The 21,150-nt window shown below is 46.6% G+C and overlaps 1 protein-coding gene across 1 annotated transcript in view; it reads left to right on the top strand.

Moving 5' to 3' along the window:
* The window catches only part of COL6A1 (collagen type VI alpha 1 chain), an 83,220-nt gene that overhangs the window by 42,109 nt on the left and 19,961 nt on the right, over window positions 1–21,150 (top strand). Inside the window, exons 20-22 of the mRNA XM_006022069.3 lie at window positions 4,099–4,161; window positions 16,900–16,962; window positions 17,703–17,765. Of these exons, the coding sequence (XP_006022131.1) occupies window positions 4,099–4,161; window positions 16,900–16,962; window positions 17,703–17,765 (189 nt within the window). The remainder of the gene's footprint in view (window positions 1–4,098; window positions 4,162–16,899; window positions 16,963–17,702; window positions 17,766–21,150) is intronic.

Raw genomic sequence — 21,150 nt, 5'->3', positions numbered from 1 at the left:
AAGCAGCAATATTACACAAAACGTAAAGTTTCATCTGCTTCATGCAGTAGTCGTCTCTACGATGCTTTATGGCTGTGAGGCATCGATGCTTAATAAGAAGTTAGAGAACAGAATTCAGGCATTTGAAATGTGCTGCTTTAGGAGGCTGCTTCATGTCTTGTACACAGAGCACCAGCCCAATGAGTCCATCAAGCAGCAAATCAGTCAAGAAATTGGAACCTACGAACCATAGTTGGAGGTTGTGCAACAAAGGAAGCTGCAGTGGTTTGGACACATCACAAGAAGACTGGACACCCTCGCCAACACCATAATGCAGGACACAGTGGAGGGGAAGAGAAAAAGAGGCAGACCCAACAAGAGCTGGGGAACCAATATTAAGGACTGGATTGGGCTTCAACTGGTAGAGTGTACAAAGCTAGCCAAACACAGGACAGAGTGAATGAGGGTTGTTACAGCATCTAAAGTGCCCCAGTGGTCACAGTGGCCTCAGGGCTGACTTGACTTGAGCTTGATTACCCTCAGGGGAATTCTTGCAGTATGTTCTGCCCTTTTTTAGCAATGAATGCTGGAACTCTAAGACACTAGCAGCTTAGAAACTGGGCAGGAGTTCTTAAGGCTACGGGGGAAGCTGCACAGCACAGTACAGAGGAAGCTCCATGTGGTTTTTGAACCTTGCTTGCTGGAAAATGCCAAAATTGTAATTTCCTGTTTACATGCTATGTTCTGGGAACAGCAACCCTGCTGTATGTTGTTTGCAATGGCAGATGTGCATGAAAATGAAGCCACAATAGGGCCTTGGAATGAAATTGTTAACAAAGAGAGAGGGACTAATTTCCAAGATTCAGTTTAGACACGAGGTATGACTGCATTGCCAGAAATTTCTCCATCAGTATTCAGAGCCCTTTGAATGTTATGTTTTATATTTACTTCTTGGCCAGCCCTGATGGAAGTTTATAGCTAGCAAACAATGGATTTAATTCTTCTAAACTGGTATTTTGTCCAAGCTCTATGCCATAGGCAGAGTCTTAAATAAGGTAGGAAAGTAATGGAGATGTATTAACAAGATTTTTTTTATTTCAGTGCGCCAGTGACTGGCTTAGCACAGCCAGGCTGAAGAAGTGCTTGGTTCAAATAAGGTTATGAAATAGAGAAAGGAGTAGTTCTTTTGGACAATGTTTAGATACTTACCAAGTTGGTCAGACCATGCATTGCCAACAGATCTAAGCGTAGATACGAGAATGCACAGTGGAAGTGCACATATGGGAAACAATATGCTGTGCACATAAGTGGAGTGCATTTTGCTTTACTGAGATTTAGCTATTCATCTAAAAGGCTTCGAGTTTGCACTGAGCCCTGGGATTGACAGAGCATGAACATTTCTTGTCTTTCCATTTAGAATCTTAGCAGTACATCCATCTCTTTCACAGACATGACGTGTATTGGAATGGTCTGTGCCCACCTGCATGCAGGCATGGTGCAAAATATCTGGGGGTTGTTTGCAGATTTTTGTTTCTTAAGTTAGGGACAGACATTACACATAAACCGGTTTAAGTGATCAGAAACTGGTTTAAACCTGTTACAGAAGAGATGTTCACTGCACATAAACCAGTTTGTAAAAGGCTGAAACCAGTTTGAGATAAACCTGGTTGAATGTAGTATCAGACTTAACTGATTTGAGTCAAACCACTGTATGCAATGTCTGTCCCAGACCCCTGGCTGGTTTAAGTTAAACCTGACTCCCCTAGCATCCCAGCATGCTCTCTGGGCTGGGTGGGGCTCTCTCTTCCACAGCAGGGCTGTCCTCTCCCCTCTGCTCCCTGGCTGGAGCTCAAGCAGAAACTGCAAGCAGAAACTATAACCCCTCCCCTTCCCATCCCCTCTGCCTTACAGACACCTCTCAGCATTAGCTAGCAGACCACATGCTGGCTATGGTCCATGCTGTGGTAGACAGGACAAAGGAAAAATCAACAGGTAGCTGGTAATGTCCCTCTGTTTTCTTAATGGGGTGATAAACACTGATTTAGGGGTAATAAACACTGTTATCAGTTCCCTGCTAGGCTGGTCAGGTGGGAGAGGGGAGCCCTTCCCTAATCAAAGCATCCTGCTGGGGCCTGGCCACGCCCCCCCGCCCCCCGGTCAGGACTGGAAGGAAAGGGAGGGCTGCTCCAGCATCCCCTGACTTCTAGCCTGAGCCACTGCAGGCATGTGCCTGCATGTCTGGGATGTCTGTACAGTTACAAAGTGATTTAGCCTAGCCAGATTAGACTAACCTGCAAAGATTGAATCAATTCAGGCTCTGGCTTTTCGACTGTCCGTCCCTAGACTTAGACAGTGCCCCACTGTCTGGTGGTTGTAGTCAGCCTGATATAGTCACTGGAAGATATTTCTTTAGTAACCTTGCATTGTGTAAATCCCTACCTTTTGCCCTAAATCTAGAACTTCTTGACAAAACCGCAAGAGTGGGTGCTAAGGTTTAATGTTAAATGGGAGATTTCAGAAGGAAATAAGGTTTTTCATTTAAAATGTAATGAGTTAAGCTATCCAAAGCAGAGCAGAAAGGACAATTTTAATCTGTTTCAACTATATATAATAGTTAAAACATTACATTATTAATAAAATGAATTATTAATTTAAAATAAAACATTTGACACATTAATTTAATAATAATGTATGCATTGTTAATTCTATTATGTTATTAATATTATATATAAACCCTCTGAAAGTTTAAAAATCCCAGATTCATTGGAGAATCACTGCTTCTATCCAGCAGCCGGTGTCTATTCACCTCAGTCCGATATCTCCCCTCACTCCCTCCCAGCTGCCAGAGGAGCCAGCCTGCAGGGCTTCACACATTCTGTTTTTAACAGGTGTGAGGGAGAGAGTGCTAGCAGAGTAGCGGGGATATCCTGTCCCTTTGAAAGTGTTGCATGAGAAAGAGGTGAATAGTTTCATCCCCATCCTTTTGGCACCCACTATACACACACTGTCCTGCTATCTAACATTAGGATTGTTCCCCTGGCCTTTGGTCCTTGAAAACCTTTTAAACCCAGCAATGTGAATTAGAGTAATCTGCTCTCCTCTCCCCCTCAATTCTTCACCAGGGCCAAATCCCCACTCACCAGCTCTGTGAGCAGGGAAGTTCCTAAGTACACAGGAGCCACTGTGGTTGATTGCCAAGAAATAGAGGGAAGGCCTAGGAAAGCCAGCAAGGAGGACTCCCCATCCCCAATTTCTCCCCACCCACTTGCTTTGTAAGTCATCTGTAGCTCTGGCAGTGTGGACACTGGGGACCAATTTGGACATAAGGGATGTGGCCATTGCATTCCCTGTTACATAGGTTCGTTGGCTACAACTCTGCTGTGCGAGTAGACAGGATGCAACAGCTGTGAAACAGCTGTTGTAATGCTCTTGGCCTGGGGGAGGGGAAAGACCCTTCCTTCAACCCAGGCAGAGAGCCCATATTTATTTGAGTATAAGTATCAGGGCAGTATATATTATTGGGAGCAGCAATAATAAAAAAAAACAGAGCATGCTGAAGAGAGAGGCTGTAAAGAGACATGGACTTGTTCTGTAAACCCTTTGGGGCAAGGGGTCACCGCTACAGGTATTTTTATAACCCCTTGCAGAGTGGGGCCAGTGTGTGCCACTAGCCTCTGAACAGATGGCAATGGCAGTAAGTGACCCTCTGAGGGTTGTTGAAGCAGCAATGAGATTCCTTTAAAAGAAAAAAACAACACCTTTTCAGCTGCCAGAGATGAATCCAAGTTTGAAACACAATGTTATCCCCCACCTCCCTTCTTTGGGGAGACATTGGGTCCTTAGTAGGTTGGACTTTCCAGTTAGATCCTGCCTCTTTCCTATGTGAAGCCACATCTCTGCATGTGAATTCTTCTGGGTGTTAGATGAATCCATTTGGTTTTTATGACTTAGTGCCCCTTTCAGTATGCTCCATGTCTGAATAAAGTTCTGATTTTAGAAGAGTCCTTTTTCTGCCCAGTATAGCTGTGCTGCTTTTCTACTGCTCTCCCCTAGCATTTGCAGGACTCTGCTTCCAAAATGCCTCCTTGAACTTATACATTTTGTTGTCTTCATTTTCAGGGTGAGCCTGGCCCTCAGGGTGACCAAGGACGGGAAGGACCTCTTGGATCATCTGGAGATCCAGTAAGAACTTGGCTAATTGATCCAGAATCTTGCTAGAATTGAGAAGGAGGGGAAATGGGGAGTCTGTCAGATAAATAACATGTGGATAAGGATAAAATGGGTGTGCTCCCAGGCTTCTGATCTGAAAAGACAGATCTGAGTTTAGGGGTAGTAGAAACGGTGCATACAGGAATCCATGACATGAACACACCTAGAAAATGGAGACTTGGCTGGGTGTTTGAGACTGAAAAAATTCCACATCATTTCCTCATCCTCCATAGAAACAGATGCCAGCAAGTCTGTCAGAGAGATTTGGAAACCTACAAATATGAACTTCAGCAATGCACAGAATTTTAAGGCCTGGGGCCAGATCCAGCTCTTCAAGTCATGTGAGTTAGGGGGACTGCACTTCTGAGGAAAGTCTCCACCCCTCCCTGGCATTGGCGTTGACAGCTCTTGCATCTGTGAATGTCCTGTTTTAATTCAGGCTCTGCTTAAGGTCTCATTTCTGCAATAGTCCTGACTTCCTCAAGTCACTTTGTAAGAATTATGCCCACAAGTTCTTGTGCTAGCTCCGTGGCTGAGGGAAATCCAGTGGAAAATGAGCCAGAGCGCAAACAGTCTCATTGGTGCTCTGAGTGTTTTTATCATTTGGAAAGGCAAGACCATTTTTTTCCATCTAACAGACAAAGCAAACAGTCATCTAGGGATCTATGCTGTGAGAATCAAGCCACCCCTATCTAGTGTATGTGCACTTAGCAAATTGCCAAAGCTGCATGGACCTCTTTCTTTCAACCATGCAGCAACCATATGGAGATCTGCATGGGAGACACTGTTATCTCTAAAACCAACATAAATAGTACCTGTATTTTGGGGCTTCATCCCTTCCAGGTCTAGACTAGTCTAGTGGTCTGCTCCTAGTTTCTCATTATTTTCTGGCTGCCATGCAGCCACAAGCTGCTGAAGCAAACATTTCCAATGAAATGTTCTCACACGAGCAGGCAAGCCGTTAACCTTTTCCCTGATTAGATGTGCATGGGGGTGCCAGACCAGAGAAGGAACTGGCACAGAGTAGGCATCAGGGTCTGTAGAATAGCCAGGATGATAGTGGTCTGGTGGCTGCAGGCTCTCAGGGAAGGGTTATGACACTAGCTTGTGCCTCCCTTGTTTCTAGTGCATCTGGTCACTGTACAAAGAACCCAGCCAAGCTTTAGTTTCCAGTGAGGGATTAATCAGGGGAGGAGCAGTTGCAGGGTCCACAAGCAAGCAGCTGGCTGTGGGAAAGTTCAGCAAGTAAGCAAGTTTGTGGCGGGGAAACAGAACAGCCCTCCTCAGTGAAAGGTGGCCACTGTGAAGATGAATACAGGGCCTGTAGTTTCACCAAATGCTACTTCCCCTGACCTTCAAACCAGCAATGTCCTTGAGCCAGCTTGGATACAGGGGCCCCACATTCTCCAAATGACTGGCAAAGAGCACTTCATCTGGGCTGATATGCATGTCTGCTCCATCCTCCTCCCCCCACACCAACTTCAATGGTGAGCTTGCCATGTGTTTGCAGCCTTGCAGCTGGGGTGGAGACCCCAACACAGGGATGGTAAAAATTCACCCAGGCCCATTTCCTTCCTCTATACTCACCCTGCAACTTTCCTTCATGGTGTGACAAGCTCAGCCATGGATCCTTGAAGTAGCTCTTATGTGTTTGCCACAGTTTGCCTACACTCTTAGAGCCCTCTTTCCTTCTGGCATATACACTTCACCTTGAGCAAGCTCATCAGCACAGCCTCAGCCTTCTGAGTGCTGAGCCACTCTGCCTTATCTCACAGTTGTTTTTCATCTGCTCAGCATTAAAACAGACCTTCCCATGAGACCTCTCTGCCCCTGCCCATCTTTCCCTTCCAACCAGGACCCTTCTTGGATGCACCATCCATTGTCCCTTGAACCCAGCTCCAAGCCAAATGTCTCCAGCCCACCACAGAGCATCACTCCTCTGCTTTATTAAATCCTCTGCACTTGAGAGTGGAGCTGTTGGCAGTGACTCACTTTTGGTTCCTTGTCAAATCTCTTAAGACCCAGCACACTCTCCAACTTTTATCTTTTATAGCTGTAATATTGAACACAGCTGCAATAAACTGTCTTTGCGTGTCAGCTGAGCTGCCAGAACAAAGGCAAAACAGCCGCTAGAACAAAAACCTGCTAGAACTTCAGCCCTGAGACCAGGGTCTTCCTGCCCAAATAATAGGGAAAGGTAACTTTTGACAGGGCCCAAGATAGAACCAAGCACTATTATAAAAATTCCCAGCTGCTGGTAAGTGGCCCATAACAGCAGTGGCTTTGATTCTCCCCTGTGTCAGGACAGCATCAGAGTATGTGTACAAAGCCCTATAATGCAGACATCAGAGACAATGATATTAAGCACTCCAAATCTGCCTTCACACAACTCACAGCTTAACCCAGGGCAGCAGTGTGGAAAGGTGAAGCTCTGGGGAAGGAGCCCAGTCTGGTTTATAATGCTCTGTGGGTGCCATTGTTCATCAGAATCAGTATGCGGATACCTTGGACTGACAGCTGAATCCATTTGGCAGAGTGGATGGTGCTGAGCCAGACCCTTCTGTCTTTACATGAGTAAAGCTTCTGCAGCAACATGAAGCCCTTTAACAGTTTGACACCAGAGGTGTGGCTGCTTGGGACAGTTCTGTGGTAAAAAAACTCACTTTCCCAAGGGCATTCATGCTATTTGCCTCATGCTGACTGGGGGCCTCTTCCCAAAGTCTTTCCAAGAGTAGTCATTTTAAAGGGCTCTGAAATGCAGGTCTCAGCCCATACTTTCCCCTGCATCCATCCATCCTGGAGCAGGAGACCTAATCTTGTCCCTTGCAAGCATCTTCTCCCATCTGCGCCAAAACTTTGCCACACAAATCTGAACTTGGCCAGAAGGGTAATACTTAGTCAGGAAAGTCCCTAGTCTAATTCCAGTACAGTAAGGGAAGAAGAAGGCCTTTGTTTTAGGTTCTGGGATATGTGGTTTAAGGTGTTGAGAGGTCACTGAGTGGGGGATGGCACAGTGCAGGGCTTGGAAGGTGTGGGACATATCTCTGCCAGTTGTTAGGGGAAGGTCTTAACCATGAGAGAGGACATCCAGAACACTAGGGCTGCAGGCAGGAATATTTCTGAGGAGAAGAAAAAAGGTAAAAACAAGTAGCAGGAGGGACCCAAATTATGGGAACATAGAATCTGGGAAAGAACATGACAGCAGGGACCTGAACGAGTGAGAAAATGAGAGAAATGGCTCCTGGGAAACAAAGAGCAGGCTACAGGTAGCTTTGTGTGGCTGTCATTAATTGCTTAATCTGGTAGGTGCAATTGTGTATAGCACTGACTCCCTGCCTCAAGGTGTCTACTATAATGCCATCCTCACTTCATCTGAACCTGGCTGCTGAACAAAGGTTGTGTCAGCAGATCTGCATAGACCTTATTAGGAAACTGCCTGTTATAATGCATTAATTAGGCTGTTAAAGGGAGACAAGCCCAGGCACTTGAACTGAAAGACAGCTTGGAGCACCACTTCACTTCTGAAATCTGCACGTGCTAGAGAGGGGTGGAGACGTCATCACAGACATACATAGGAAAACATTTTTCTTGTTCCTTGCTGTGAGGATTGGGGGTGCATTGCAAGCCTTCATTCCTATCAACTGCAGCACAACTTACTTATTCAAAGTCATTCGATTTTCAGTGTGAACACAGGCACGCACATACCTTGTCATCACTAGCACAGCATCTCTGGAGTGTGTTTTTTCCCTCTTGTTCTTCCTTTTGTTTGCTTATAGCCCTAATATATGCCTGGTTTTTTTCTATGTTGACCCAGAAGCACACCAGACTCTCATTCTATTTTGTTCTCTTAAAAATGTACATAGGTGTGGGAGGGGAGAAGGTACTGAGTATATACTGGATGCATGTCAAGAAAGTGACAGTGATGGTAACCACGTCATTCTCCAGTTACACCAGCTGTGTGCTGTGGATAAAAAATATCCACAGGACACTCACATGAGAGCACCAGATTTGATTTGTGCTTGAGGCCTGTTTATGGTTTAAGCTAGGGATATAGACATTCAGGGAAATAATAAAATAAAATCCAATCTAAACTTCAACCCAAGGCTCAAAACAAAGATTTTTAGATGGGTTCATTTCTATAGCCTATTCAGCACCCAGGACAAAGTGGATTCTGTTTTCAGCAATTCCATTTGGCATTGCTTAGTAAAATGAAGGGAGCCAGCCCGTCTCAGCCAGTCACTACTGTGGTGCAAGTTTTAGTACATGTGTTCTCCTTCCTGCCCCAGGATCCCATTGATTCTATCAGTCTCCTAACAGGATATGTTCTAACATTAGATCCAATTTCTCCCCAGCAATTTCTAGCAAAAATAGACACAGAGCTCCAGTGAGATTTCATAAGCAATTGCATTTTAAGACCTAGTTTTTCCATGAAGAAAAATGCTTCATTTTGGCCAAATTAAAAATAAAAGTGTAATCAATCTTGGAGGGAAGTAGTTTGGCAAATAGAAGTATTTTTCAAGGCTTGTTATCTGCAAACTCTGGCTTGTGGAACATATTTCTTTTGGCTGGATGTCAGGGCTCCTGCTAATACATGACTCCATTTCACTTTCTTTCTGTTCATGAGAGAAGTGAGAGATCAGAGCATTCTTTCCTTGATCTCTTTGGTGGTTACTTCTAGCTGTAGTATATCACCTCCCTATTGGACAGCACACAAAAGGGAAGTAGACAGGGAGGTACTAAGACTTCCTGCCCCCCAAAACCTGGTCTACAAACTCATCAATTTTCTTTAGCAATACTCATTCCATTGACTATAACAAGTCTGTAGAGGTGACATAGATAATGCAAGAACTGGACAACGTTCCAGAGAACATGAATGAGAACAGGGACAGTTTTCTGCTGCTGTTTCCAAGCTTTCCTTGCATTCATGTTACTATAGTGTAAAGGAATGCAGCAATGTCCCTTTAAACAATTTATGAATACTCTAGTACAGGGGTGGACAATTATTTTGGCTGGAGGGCCACTTAATGAGTTTTGGCGATCTGTCGAGTAGGGCTGTACAAAATTTCGCTGGCTGTTTCGATTCAACACTGTTTTGACTCATTTCGAGTTCGAAACAGCTAAATCAAATCGAAGGGGTTTGAAACAGCCTCAAAACAAAACAAGGCTAGTCTAAGCATTTCAAAAATTTCAAAACGTTTCAAGTTTCGAAGCAGCCAGCAGCCAGGTGGTGGGAGACAGGTGAGAACCCCCTACTATCGGGATAGGGATGGGATGTCAGCCCAGCTGGGCTGCGTTTCCCATCCCCCACTCTAGATCGGGCTCTCAGCACATTTCAGGGTGCCCCTGCCCTTGCCCCTGGCCTTGCCAGTCATGTAGATGTTGTTCCTGTACCCGCTGCCTAGGTGCTCAGAGAACTGAGCCAGGTAGAAGCGGTACATAAAGTGCAGGTGCATGTGGGCCAGCAGCTGCAACAGGAACAGTGTGCCTCTTATGGGGTCACAATATGGTCATTAGCAGGGCCCAAGTCCATCGATCACCCATGGCTCCTGACCCAAGTCCTAGGTGTGAGGCTGTGCCAGCCTCACATAGCAGCATGTAGCAGGACCCAGCCTGGCCTGGATCACCCATGTCTTCCAGCCTGAATCTTGGATGTGCAGCCACATGTGGCGGCTCGCAGCTGGCCCAACTGGGCCGAGATCACCCGCAGCTCCTGGTCCCAGTCCTAGGTATGTTGCTGGGTCTCTGCCAGACACACATGGCAGGACACAACGGGGCCCAGCCCAGCCCAGCCTGGCCATAATCACCTGCAGCTCCCAGCCTGAGTCCCAGGCATGCGGATGGGTCTCTGTACCAACCACATGTGGTGGCACACAGTGGGGCCTGGCCCTGCCCGGATCACCCACAACTCCCAGCCCCCTTCCTCTGAACATGAGTCCTTGGTGCACATATTTGCACTTTGACTCTTACAGAGGGCAGAAGCCTCACTGGACAGAGGCTTCCTCTCTCCACCATCCCTGCCTGTGGGCTCAGGGGCCGGACAGGCTGGGAAGTGGGGGTTGGCTGCCTAGCAACTGGGGCCAGCTCCTACTGCACAGAGGGCAATAAGGCACCAGCTTTCAGAGGGGCAGCAGTGGGCCATGTGCGGGCCGGGAGCGCCCCGAGCCCTTTTTCGTGCTGCACACGGGATGTGGCCAGCAGCCCGGGCACGCTGGAACGGAGAGGGAGGGTGACGAGCTGGAATTAGGCACAAACGCTTAGCGGTAGTTTTAAAGATTGTTTACTTACACCGAGATGGCAGTGGTGTAGGCTGGAAAACTTGCTTGAGTTGCGGTTACAGACACAGACAACACAGACGATCACGTGGAGTTTGCTAGGCTCCACGGAACAGAGCTCCAGATGCTCTGGGTGAACGTGCCACCAAAATCGGAATCGGAGATACGTCTTATAAAATTTGCGCTCGAAGACGGGAAGAGGTGGGCGATGGTTCAGGTCACCAAGCTCCTCTGAATCTCACACAGGGTCTCTATTACCCTGCCGTGTATCCAGAGTCCCCACGAGATGGATGTGGAGTCCTCTTCGGCTTGGGCGGAAACTGCTCAAGCCTCTTATACGGCTAACAGGCCAATCGTTAGCTGCTACGTGGGAATAATTTAACACTAGCCAATAGCGGGGAATGAATTTGCATACTGGTGGCGGGAACTCTTTTGCACCGTGCATTTCTCTTGCAACTTGAGCAATGCACCCTGCAAAAGAAACTGCAAAGAGGCGGGAAACTCGTCCCTGCACCGGGGTTCTCCTCTGCAATAGGAAACTCTCCTGTGCAATGAAGCTGCAACTTGGCGGGGATAATTCTGGTGCCGAAGCACACACAAAATCATGCCTTTGGGTCATGACAGGCCAGAGATGATTCTCCTACAGAGGGGCACCCACAGGCCAAACAGGATTGTTTGGCGGGCTGGATCTGGCCCATGGACTGTATTTTGCCATCCCCTTCTCTCGTAGATACTCATTATGCTCCTTGCTTTAAAAGTAATTGAAATCTATCCAGAAACAGTGTATATAGAGTTGACATGGTTATTTGGCACTCAACAGTGCTCCTGTGATTTCTTTTAATGTTGTTTTTGTCATGTAAAGATGGAAAGATATGACAACGAGAGATGAGACTGGGATTTCATATTCTTCAGCTTCCAAGTAACAATAGACTATTTCTCAGTGGGATATATTTATCCAGGCAGAGCCAGCTCATTCAACGTTCTTTCTGAAGCACGGTGTTGTGCCACGTAGACAGACAATGAGTCCACTGAGAATGCTGATGCCTTCCTACATCTCTTTAATCTGGAAGACAAAAAAAAAAAAAAGACGACTTGTTTGGGTTTCATTATAAGTAGGAGTAAGACTTAAAATGGAGCTAGATGCAGCAACTGCTGTCTTTCGGTCATTTCACAGCAGGTCTTTCAGAGACTGCTTTGAAGACTGAAACTGGAGAAAACTTCTGAGTGTTTCTAAAACCTTGCAGGGGAAATCCTTTGTTTTCCTGGGCATTATTATAGTGAGGGTAACACTTCCTAAATCTCTAGATCATGAAGCAAAAGGAAGCTCTGTATTACTTGCCACAGAACAGCAGGAAGATTCAGGTGAACTGGCAACATGTAAAACATCTGAGAAGAAAAGAACCCCCAAACCAAAAATATCTGTACTTTGCGCCAGGCAGCAGATATCTTTCAGACCAGTATCAAGCTTACCTAATATGTCACACTGTGAGGACTGGGGTGTGGGCAGTCCAGTCCAATGGTTAGGGCTGTTGATTTCCAAGCAGGATCAGTTAGGACAGGGGCATTGATGTTCTGAAGACGGGATACTGCAGATGGTTAGAAGTCCATGACAGACCTGGGTACTTGCTTGGGATCAGTAGTCAGGATACAGTCTACAGGTCAAGATTTTGGGACAGGAGTCATAATGCCAAGCAGAGGTCAGTAATCAGGACACCAGCCTGAGGGTCAGGAGCTAGAGGCTAAAGCCAAGATACAAGGCCAAGACCTGTAGCCAAAGTTTAGCTGCAACCCAAGGAACTAGAGTCAGGAATCATGAGGACAGGGACTAGAAACCAGGCTACGATCTAAAGTTGCATTGTGCAGCCAGAGTATAATCACTTGGGTTGTGCTTAAATGTGGGCAGGTCAGTTAGCAGGTAGCCTTCTTAAACCTCAGCTGGAGCTAATAAGCTTGTCAAGATGCCTATGCAGTGTTTCATTGTTCTCTAGTCCAGTCAGTAAAGTTTAACCCTTACCCTTCTCCTTTTCCTTCTCTGCTGTCAAACTCATGGATTGTCCTCATGGATTTTCTCTGACCACATTTTCAGGGACTGACATGGAGTAACATACCTACCCAGGTAGAATATAGAATCACCCCAGAGCATATACAGGCCCACACAAGTGGGAATAAGATCTAAAATCCATGGAAGTGCCCAAATACCTCTTGATTGCCCAACTTTGGCTATGTAAATAGCACTTAAACTCCTTGGCTAAGTACAGACAATCAAAAAGCCCAAGGCTGAATCGATTCAGTCTTCACAGGTTAGTCTAAGTTGCGTAGACTGAACCGATAAGCGAATGAACAGACATTCACCTTCAATTCTGGAAATGCAACCACATGGCTGCAGTGGCCCAGGCCAGAAGCCAGGGGGCACTAGAGCACACTTCCCTGCTGGGCTGGAGCAGGCAGCTTGGGTCAAAGCTAGCCTGTCCACCCTGCAATGTGGGATTTGCAAGAGAGGTGCAAAGCATGCTGGGATGTTGGGGGACTGTGGATTAACTTGAATTTGGAGGGGCTCTGGGGCAGAAGTTCAATAAACTGATTTAACATTAAATCAGTTAAGTCTGATACTACAGTTAAGTCTGATCCATCCAGGTTTATCCTAAACTGGTTTCAGCCATTTTGAAAGTAGTTTATGTGCATTGAACTTCTGGGCTAGGGACAGACATTACACATAAACTGATTTAAGTGATCTGAACCTGGTTTAGGCCTGTAACAGAACATAAGTTCAGTGCACATAAACCAGTTTCAAAATGGCTGAAACCAGTTTGAGATAAATCTGGTTGAATGTAGTATCAGACTTAACTGATTTGACTCAAACCAGTTTATGAAATGTCTGTCCTAGACCCCTTCCTGGTTTAAGTTAAACCAGAGTCGTCTCTCATCCTAGATGCTTTGCAGCCCTGGGCTGGTCTCTCTGCTCCAGAGAACAAGGCTGGCCCCACACCTCTGCTCCCTAGCCAGAGCTCCGGTGGAGGCTGCAGGCACAACAGGGTCTGCCTGGCTTCCCCGCCCCACCACCCTTCTTCTTGCTGCTCAAGCAGTGATCCCCCCTCTGTCCCTCCCATCTCCCACAGCACAGACCCCAGCCCCATGGACCATGTTGTATGCTAGCTAATGCTGAGAAGTGTCTGTGTGTGTGTGTCTCCAGTTTTCACTGGGATAGGCAGACAGAACAGTGTCCACTTAGGGCTTTTTGGAGCTAATCAACAGGTCAGCTGGTAATGTCCCTCTTTTCCTTCCTTGGAAAAAGCCATTTAAGAAGAGTTTGAACTATAATGTGAGAGGCTTTTGTTTTGTTGATGGGCTGATAAATGCTGTGTTATCAGTTCTCTGCTGGCTCCCTTGCCTGTCAGGTTTGCAGACAGTATGAAGAAGCAGAGAGAGGGAGACTGAAAAGTTCAGTATCATCAACAGATGCATCCACTGCACACACCCCCCCAGTTGCAAACTGATTCAATCTAGGCAGGTTAGACTAACCTTCAAAGATTGAATCAACTCAGGCTCAGAATTTTTGAATATCTGTCCCTAGCCCTGTTGTGTTACAGATATGACCCAGTTTCCAATCACAGAAATGTGTGTGTCATTTCTGTCCCTCGCCCTTTAGAAAAGGATTTGGGATTAAATATCTACACAGGTGACATAGCATGACCCCCTGTGCTTGGTCACTTTAACCTGGAAAACCAGAGATATAGGCTATACCCATGGCATTATCCTCCAGAGAATCAGAGATCTTGGTCAGACGTGTCATAGCTGCAAAGTCTAATTTAGTCCTGGATGTTTCTGGGTCTCAGAGCTAATAGAGGCTATTTATAACAGCATTCTTTTACACTGGCAAGTATGCTAATTGTCAGATCTGAAAGCTTGTCCTGTTCAATCTATGTCTGCATTTTGACACACTGAGCCGGAAAGCAGCTTGGTCTGTGTTTGGAGCGGGGGGAGTTTGGATTCTTACGGGTAATGGAAGGCTCGTTCCAAAGAAAAAGTAGAGTAAGGCTCACACAAAGCAGCAGAGAAGTCTAGTGTGCAGACCTCTACATCCATTATGCTCATGTAAGTGGCCGAGGAGATAACCTACAGCTTACTCAAGAGTTGACCATGTTGCTTACAGTTGAGGCAAACATGAGGCATGCTGGGCACAGCCATTAAACTTCTTTACCACATAAATTATTTATTAATGTGAATGTAAGAATTACAATAACCACCAGGATGGCACCTCTTCAAACAGAAATTCTCTGTTTATCCACAGCACATTTGTGCCAGCAGTTGGTACTTCCTTGGTAGTTTGTCAAGTCATGTAGACCAGGAAGCTGGGTCAGTGTATGTGGCATCTTTCCTGAAGCCATGGTGCCAATTGCTGCAGTAGTTTTGCTAAGGGGACCCCTGCCCATATGAACTGGACTGAAATCATCAACTCCTTTTAGATGTAGTGGGCACCATCAACCAGTCGTATTTCTTGAGAATGACTGTACAGTGCTCAATAGGATGCCACATTTTTCCACTCTAGAGAGAATAGGAAATATCTGTGGTTTAAGTGGGCAATGTAGACTTTTGAAAGGAAACCCACAACCTTAGAGCACAGTAAAGCTGCAAGATGGAAATAAGACTTCATCTAAAGGCCAAGAGATGAAAGGCTCAATCTCCCTTCTTTATATTTACCCAAGGATTGTTCCCTTGTGCTTTGCTACTGGGACACTGGTAGACTACAGTGAGGCACTCTAATGGCTGAGTGATGGGCAACAGCATCCTCACAGTCTTATTTGTAAGGCCCAGCCACAGGAATAAGACCCTGAGTCTTGTTACAGAGAGAGGTAGTACATATTACAGATGGTTATAAACCAGAGGTGAGCAATTATTTGGGTTGGAGGGCCACTTGAGGAGATTTGGTGAGCTGTTGAGGGCTGGGGTGGGGAGTGAGGGTGCGGACCTGGCCTCTGCCCCCATGTCACAGATGTTTACACTGCCTGGCACAGTGTGGGGTAAGGGAATGGGAGATGCCAGTTGATCCTATCTGGCCTCAGACCCATTTGCCCTGCACCCACTGCTGGGATGCTGGATGTGGTGAGTGGGTGGGCTCTCCATAGAAAGCAGTCTAGGATGCCTGAGGGCAGGGCATACTTGGCTAAGTGAATGGGTTGGGGCTGCGGGCAGGTGGGAGCTGCGTCCAGGAGCAGGATAGGAGAGTGGGGTGGTGACTCGTAGGTCCGGAACGTGGGTTAGAGCTGCGATCTGCTCCCTGCACATCCCTGTGATGGGGGCAGTTCCATGGGCAGCAGCTGGCTCCTGCCCAAGGAACTGGTGCCCATTGCAGAGGTGTGTGAGGAACAGATTGCAGCTCTGCCCCAGGCTGTGGCCCCACACTGTCAACACCCATGATCCCAGTCCCATCCACTCATCGCACTCCTGGACGTGCTTCCCTCCTGCCTGTAGTTCTATCTCACTTGCCAGCCCATGCACACCCCACCCACAGGGGTCCCAGCTGGTTTCAGTGGAGACCCTGCCTGCTCTGCCCCTGGCAGTGGGTACTGGGTAGACAAGCCAGGATGTCCAGGCAGCAAGACTGGGTCCAGCAGTGGTGGCAGAGACACTGGCAGTGGCAGCCACAGGGGATTCCAGGAAGCCAAGTCTGGTCATCATGCTGCCCCACCCCGCTGCCATGCCACCCCCCGTACACTGCTCCCTGTGTAGATGAGCCACGTGTGGGAATAAGGTGGGCTGCACTCCCTGTCAGGCAGTACCCCTGCACCTGTGGGGGGCGGGGACCAGCTGCATATGCCATGGTCTGCACTGCCCTCTGAAGACTGGATGGAATCACTTGGTGGGCCAGATCCAGGCCACACACTGTATTTTGACTATCCCTGTTATAAACCATGATGCTATTGCCTTGTTGGACACACAAAAAATTGCTTTATTCTTTTCTTGAAATATCTATTCATCTTTTATTTCCATTTGTAAGCATTACCTTAATATAACCTGTGACCAAACTGGATGTCCGACTCATTACTATCTACTGCGCTCCGTAGGCATAGTCCCCCACCCCACCCTGTGTGTGTCATGAAATGAGGGAATATTTTCCTGCTTTGGTGAGCTAAATTTGGATGTGAACTAAGTATGTGGCCCACCTTGAGGTTTGAGACTGAGTCACCTAGCTCTTGTCATCTTGTCAGAGTCTGGGCCATGGCAGCAGTGATAATGCATTGTAGAGCAATGCTGGCTTGCTGCATGCTGGTAATCCAAGGTCAAATCTATCCTTTAGTTGGTATCCTCCTATTGCTGCACCTGCAAGCAGCATGATAAATGGGAGCAGGGTAGATTCACCACTGCTCGGTGCCTTCAGAAGACAAGAATCAGTGACAAAAAGAAGAAATTACATATTTTTACTCTTGTTATATTTTCACAGGGTGAGGCTGGGCCACTTGGGCCCAAGGGCTACCGAGGAGAGGAAGGAACTGTTGGACCTGAGGTTAGTTTGTGCATGTTAATTAGTCTGTTTTTAAGGAGGAAATGGCTGTGTGGCAAATAAGCTGCTGAGTGATGGTTGGAAAAGGCCATCCTTTTGAACTCAGTCTCTTGCCTCCCAGGAGACAGGGTATGCAATCCTGTGGATTTTGAAATAAACACTTGATACTGTATGAGAAAGGACACCAAAGCTGTTTTTTTTTCAAGACAAGCAGCCAGGCTCTTCATTGTAAGGGTGGCTGGATCTCTTTGGTCTGTTTTTTTGGGTACTGCTAACAGTGAGGTACACAGTAAATGACTTCAAGCTCTTTACAAGCTTTTGGGACAGTGAAATCATTCCCAGTCTCTGAAGGAGGAGCCTTACTGGAGCATCTAGTCTCATCTAAGAAGCCAATGCAGGCACAACCCTGGGGCACCCTCTGGGTTCTGGTCTGCTCTAGGGTGCTTGAAATGGCTTCTGCGATGGGGCTTATGCCATTTCTCTGAGAGGAAAAGAGAAGTGCAAAAAAGGCTTGCAGTCCATTCTTTTGACTGTCCATGACTAAATAGAAGTCCCATCCCCATCTGGAAAAGTTCACTGTTCCCATTTATATTCTTCAGACTACCAGTGTTGTTCTAAGGTAGGAAATGGGGGATCAGAACAAAGCAATGAAATGAATGGCAGCTGTTGGCCTCTGAAGAAATCCTTTCTATGCATTAATGTACTTTACTGTAAGCAGGACCATTTCTTCCTTGTCCTTTCAGGGTCCTAAAGGAGGTCCTGGAGCACCTGGATTGCGTGGAGACCCTGGCTCGATAGGTGAAAAGGTGAGTTGTATTTCTTAGCCAACTAAGAGACGCCAAAAGGAGTTTGTAACTGGTTGTGCTCTGATGGCCAATTGGTCTTCCTAACAGAACTGCTGGTGTTTGTGCAGGAACCCCTGCTGGAGACTCCATGTTGGGAATGTGTAAGATGGGCACACACTGACCATGCCTCCCAGCTGGTGTGCTTCAGCATCACTCTGTTTACTCACCTGGAAGTCTACTGACTTATGCCAGCTGGCCCATTGACTCCAGTGAAGTGACACTGCTTTACACCAGCTGAGGTGGCCCACTGACTCCAGTGGAGTGACACTGACTTTGAACAGGCGCAGTGTATCCCATCATATTCGTAAAGTGATGCTCTTCTTATGTCATCTGGGATTGGGCCTGTTGACTCTGGTGCATCTGTGCTGACTTACACCAGCTGAAAGATATCAGCCTTTGACTTTAGTGGAGTGACACCAATTTACGCCAGATAGGGGACCTGGTCCATTGACTCCAGTGGACCTATGGATGATATATGCAAGCAAGAGATCAGGCCCATGGGAGACTCAGGTAATGGATTTAAGTCAGACAGTAGCATAACTAAGTGGGGGCAACCAGGGAGGGGCAAGAGTGGTGACCACAGCAGCATCTGATTGCATTGCTGCAATGGGGACTATGACAGGTGGTGTTGTCCCAGGCATTGAATGGCTGCCCAGGTCATGAAGCTGCCTAGTTATTCCTGTGAAGTCAGCTCTAGAAGCTAGACACCAGTTTTGTTTTGTGGGATGTAGGGATTTGGGAGAGAAGAGTCTAAACAGAGCCATATTTAAAGTGGGAGAGAGACAGAAGAGAGACTCGGCACCCAACACAGTGCACAACATCAGTTTCCTGGGCAAGTGACAACTGACGCCCAGGAAAAAGCCAACCTATTAAATAGGTACTTTGCGTCAGTCTTTCATCAGTCCCATGGGACGCCCATGCCCGCTACAGGGCCGGGAAGTCCGGGTGAGGGTGATCCCCTGCCCTCCCTTAATGCTGACTTTCTGAAGGAACATCTTGAGAAGCTGGATACCTTCAAGTCAGCTGGCCCTGACAATCTTCACCCCAGCCATCCCACAGACCCCATTGATTTCCTGCAGGGCAGGAATCCCCCCTTGCAGAGCAGCTTGCAAGATCAGGGTAAATCCATTTCTAGTAACAGACTTTCTCACGCACCCTACCCACTACATTCACGTTTCTCCACTTAGCCCACCTTGGCATCCTTCTGAACCCTGTTATTTTTCAAAACTATTTGGAGAATAGAGAGTGAGTTCTGAATGCCAGCAAGCAACTCTGCCTCTACTGAACCAAGCGGAGAAAGCAGTTGCACTTGAATTTCCCAATTGCCAATTCTCCTTTTTCCTTTCTAACACCAGAATGGAAAGAGCTTTTAGCAAAACTCTCTCTCTAACTTTAGCGGCTGCTCCAGTACCATATAAGGAGACGGGCCATTTCCAAGATCCAAAATATTGAGGGTTTCAGGAGGTTGAGAAAATGGCGAGTTCATATTTATACAGAAACAAGTGGTATGTCAATCCAAATCACAGAACCCGTGCAAAATGCACTCTCTGACAGGAACGCCGCTAAGCAGCGGCGTTCAGCGCCTCGTTTTTAGGCAATCGTCAGGTAAAGCTCCATCTAGAATAGATTGAACTAAAGCAAGATGACAGGAACTGGGAACCCCCAAATCCGAAAGAAATAGCTTTAGGGATGAAAAAGGAGAGTGTGTAAATAGCAAAAGTAGAGGTACCACATTTTGGAGCCAATTGCTTTAGAGAATAAGTGTGTTTTTAAAAACGGATTAAAATAGATTTCTGCAATGGAGGAGCAGGGAGTGCACAAACATTTTTATTTTTGCTCTCAAGCAAATCCCGGGACGTCATTCTCCCCCTGTACTCGGCCTTAGTGAGGCCGCAGCTGGAGTACTGTGTCCAGTTTTGGGCTCCACAATTCAAAAAGGATGTGGAGAAGCTTGAGAGAGTCCAGAGAAGAGCCACGCGCATGATCAGAGGTCAGGGAAGCAGACCCTACGATGACAGGCTGAGAGCCCTGGGGCTCTTTAGCCTGAAAAAGCACAGGCTCAGGGGTGATCTGATGGCCACCTACAAGTTTATCAGGGGTGACCACCAGCATCTGGGGGAACGTTTGTTCACCAGAGCGCCCCAAGGGATGACGAGGTCGAATGGTCACAAACTACTTCAAGATCGTTTCAGGCTGGACATAAGGAAGAACTTCTTTACTGTCCGAGCCCCCAAGGTCTGGAACAGCCTGCCACCGGAGGTGGTTCAAGCGCCTTCATTGAACACCTTCAAGATGAAACTGGATGCTTATCTTGCTGGGATCCTATGACTCCAGCTGACTTCCTGCCCTTTGGGCGGGGGGCTGGACTCGATGATCTTCCGAGGTCCCTTCCAGCCCTGATGTCTATGAAATCTATGAAACATTGGGTTTGCTTTTTCTTTAAAATCACATTCATGTCCTAGAAAGGGTGCACTAGAATCAGTTACTTTACCACCCATCTGTCCACTTAATTTCCAAGCTTTGAATATTTTGTAGTAAAAGTCCATAAGCCAGCACTTAGCTTAGGGTTTTTGTCTGTGGCTGTAGTTTCCACAGAAAATGAGTCATTAGAAACGCAATCTCTGGTTCAGGAGACAGAGAGGGTTTTTCTCCCACCCCCTTCCATAGCTCAACCACAACATTCCCTCTCTCCTTTTATTTCTTTTCTTTTCTTTTAAACTTTTCCCATCCTGTTTCTGAGTTTTGTTTACATGTAACTGCAGCCAGAATTTCTGTTAATTACTATGTAAGAATTAAAAATCTGATAGCTTGCAGTCTTTGTCTGGAGCCTTTGAAGAATTCCAGTATGCACATCTTCACATTATTCATTTCGATAATAAGGTTCTGTCCTAACCCAGATGAAGAAGTGACCCTTCTGACTCACATGTTTTCCAATGGAAGAAACATTAATTGTATAGTAGCTGTAGTGTCAATGCCTTTTAAAAATGCATCATTCAATGTTCTCCAGCATATCTAAGTAAGACAAGTCTTGCCTCTGAATATACATTCCAATAAACAACCCAAAGGTCTGATATAGGTAGCTTTTATTTTTAATTAATTATGAAGCACAGTGGCGCTCTTAAAATGATCATGTTAAAATAGCACTGGTGGGTCCAATGCTTGTTCTCCAGGTGATTCCGGATCAAAACCCTTTGGCTTCCAAGTAAGAATATATTTTTTTTCTAATCCCAGCACTGAGGAATCAGGCTGGAAATCTGAAAGTCAGACTGTGTTCACTCCATCTGAGACCCCCAGCAAGAATAGAGATTGGAACTTAGCTAGCACTTCTAGGAAATGTGAACTGCAG

The sequence above is a fragment of the Alligator sinensis genome, unplaced genomic scaffold (genome assembly GCF_000455745.1).
Source record: "Alligator sinensis unplaced genomic scaffold, ASM45574v1 scaffold566_1, whole genome shotgun sequence".
In the NCBI taxonomy this organism is placed as follows: domain Eukaryota; kingdom Metazoa; phylum Chordata; order Crocodylia; family Alligatoridae; genus Alligator; species Alligator sinensis.
Note: the sequence above shows the minus strand (reverse complement) of the source record. Positions and strands in the feature narration are given on the sequence as shown.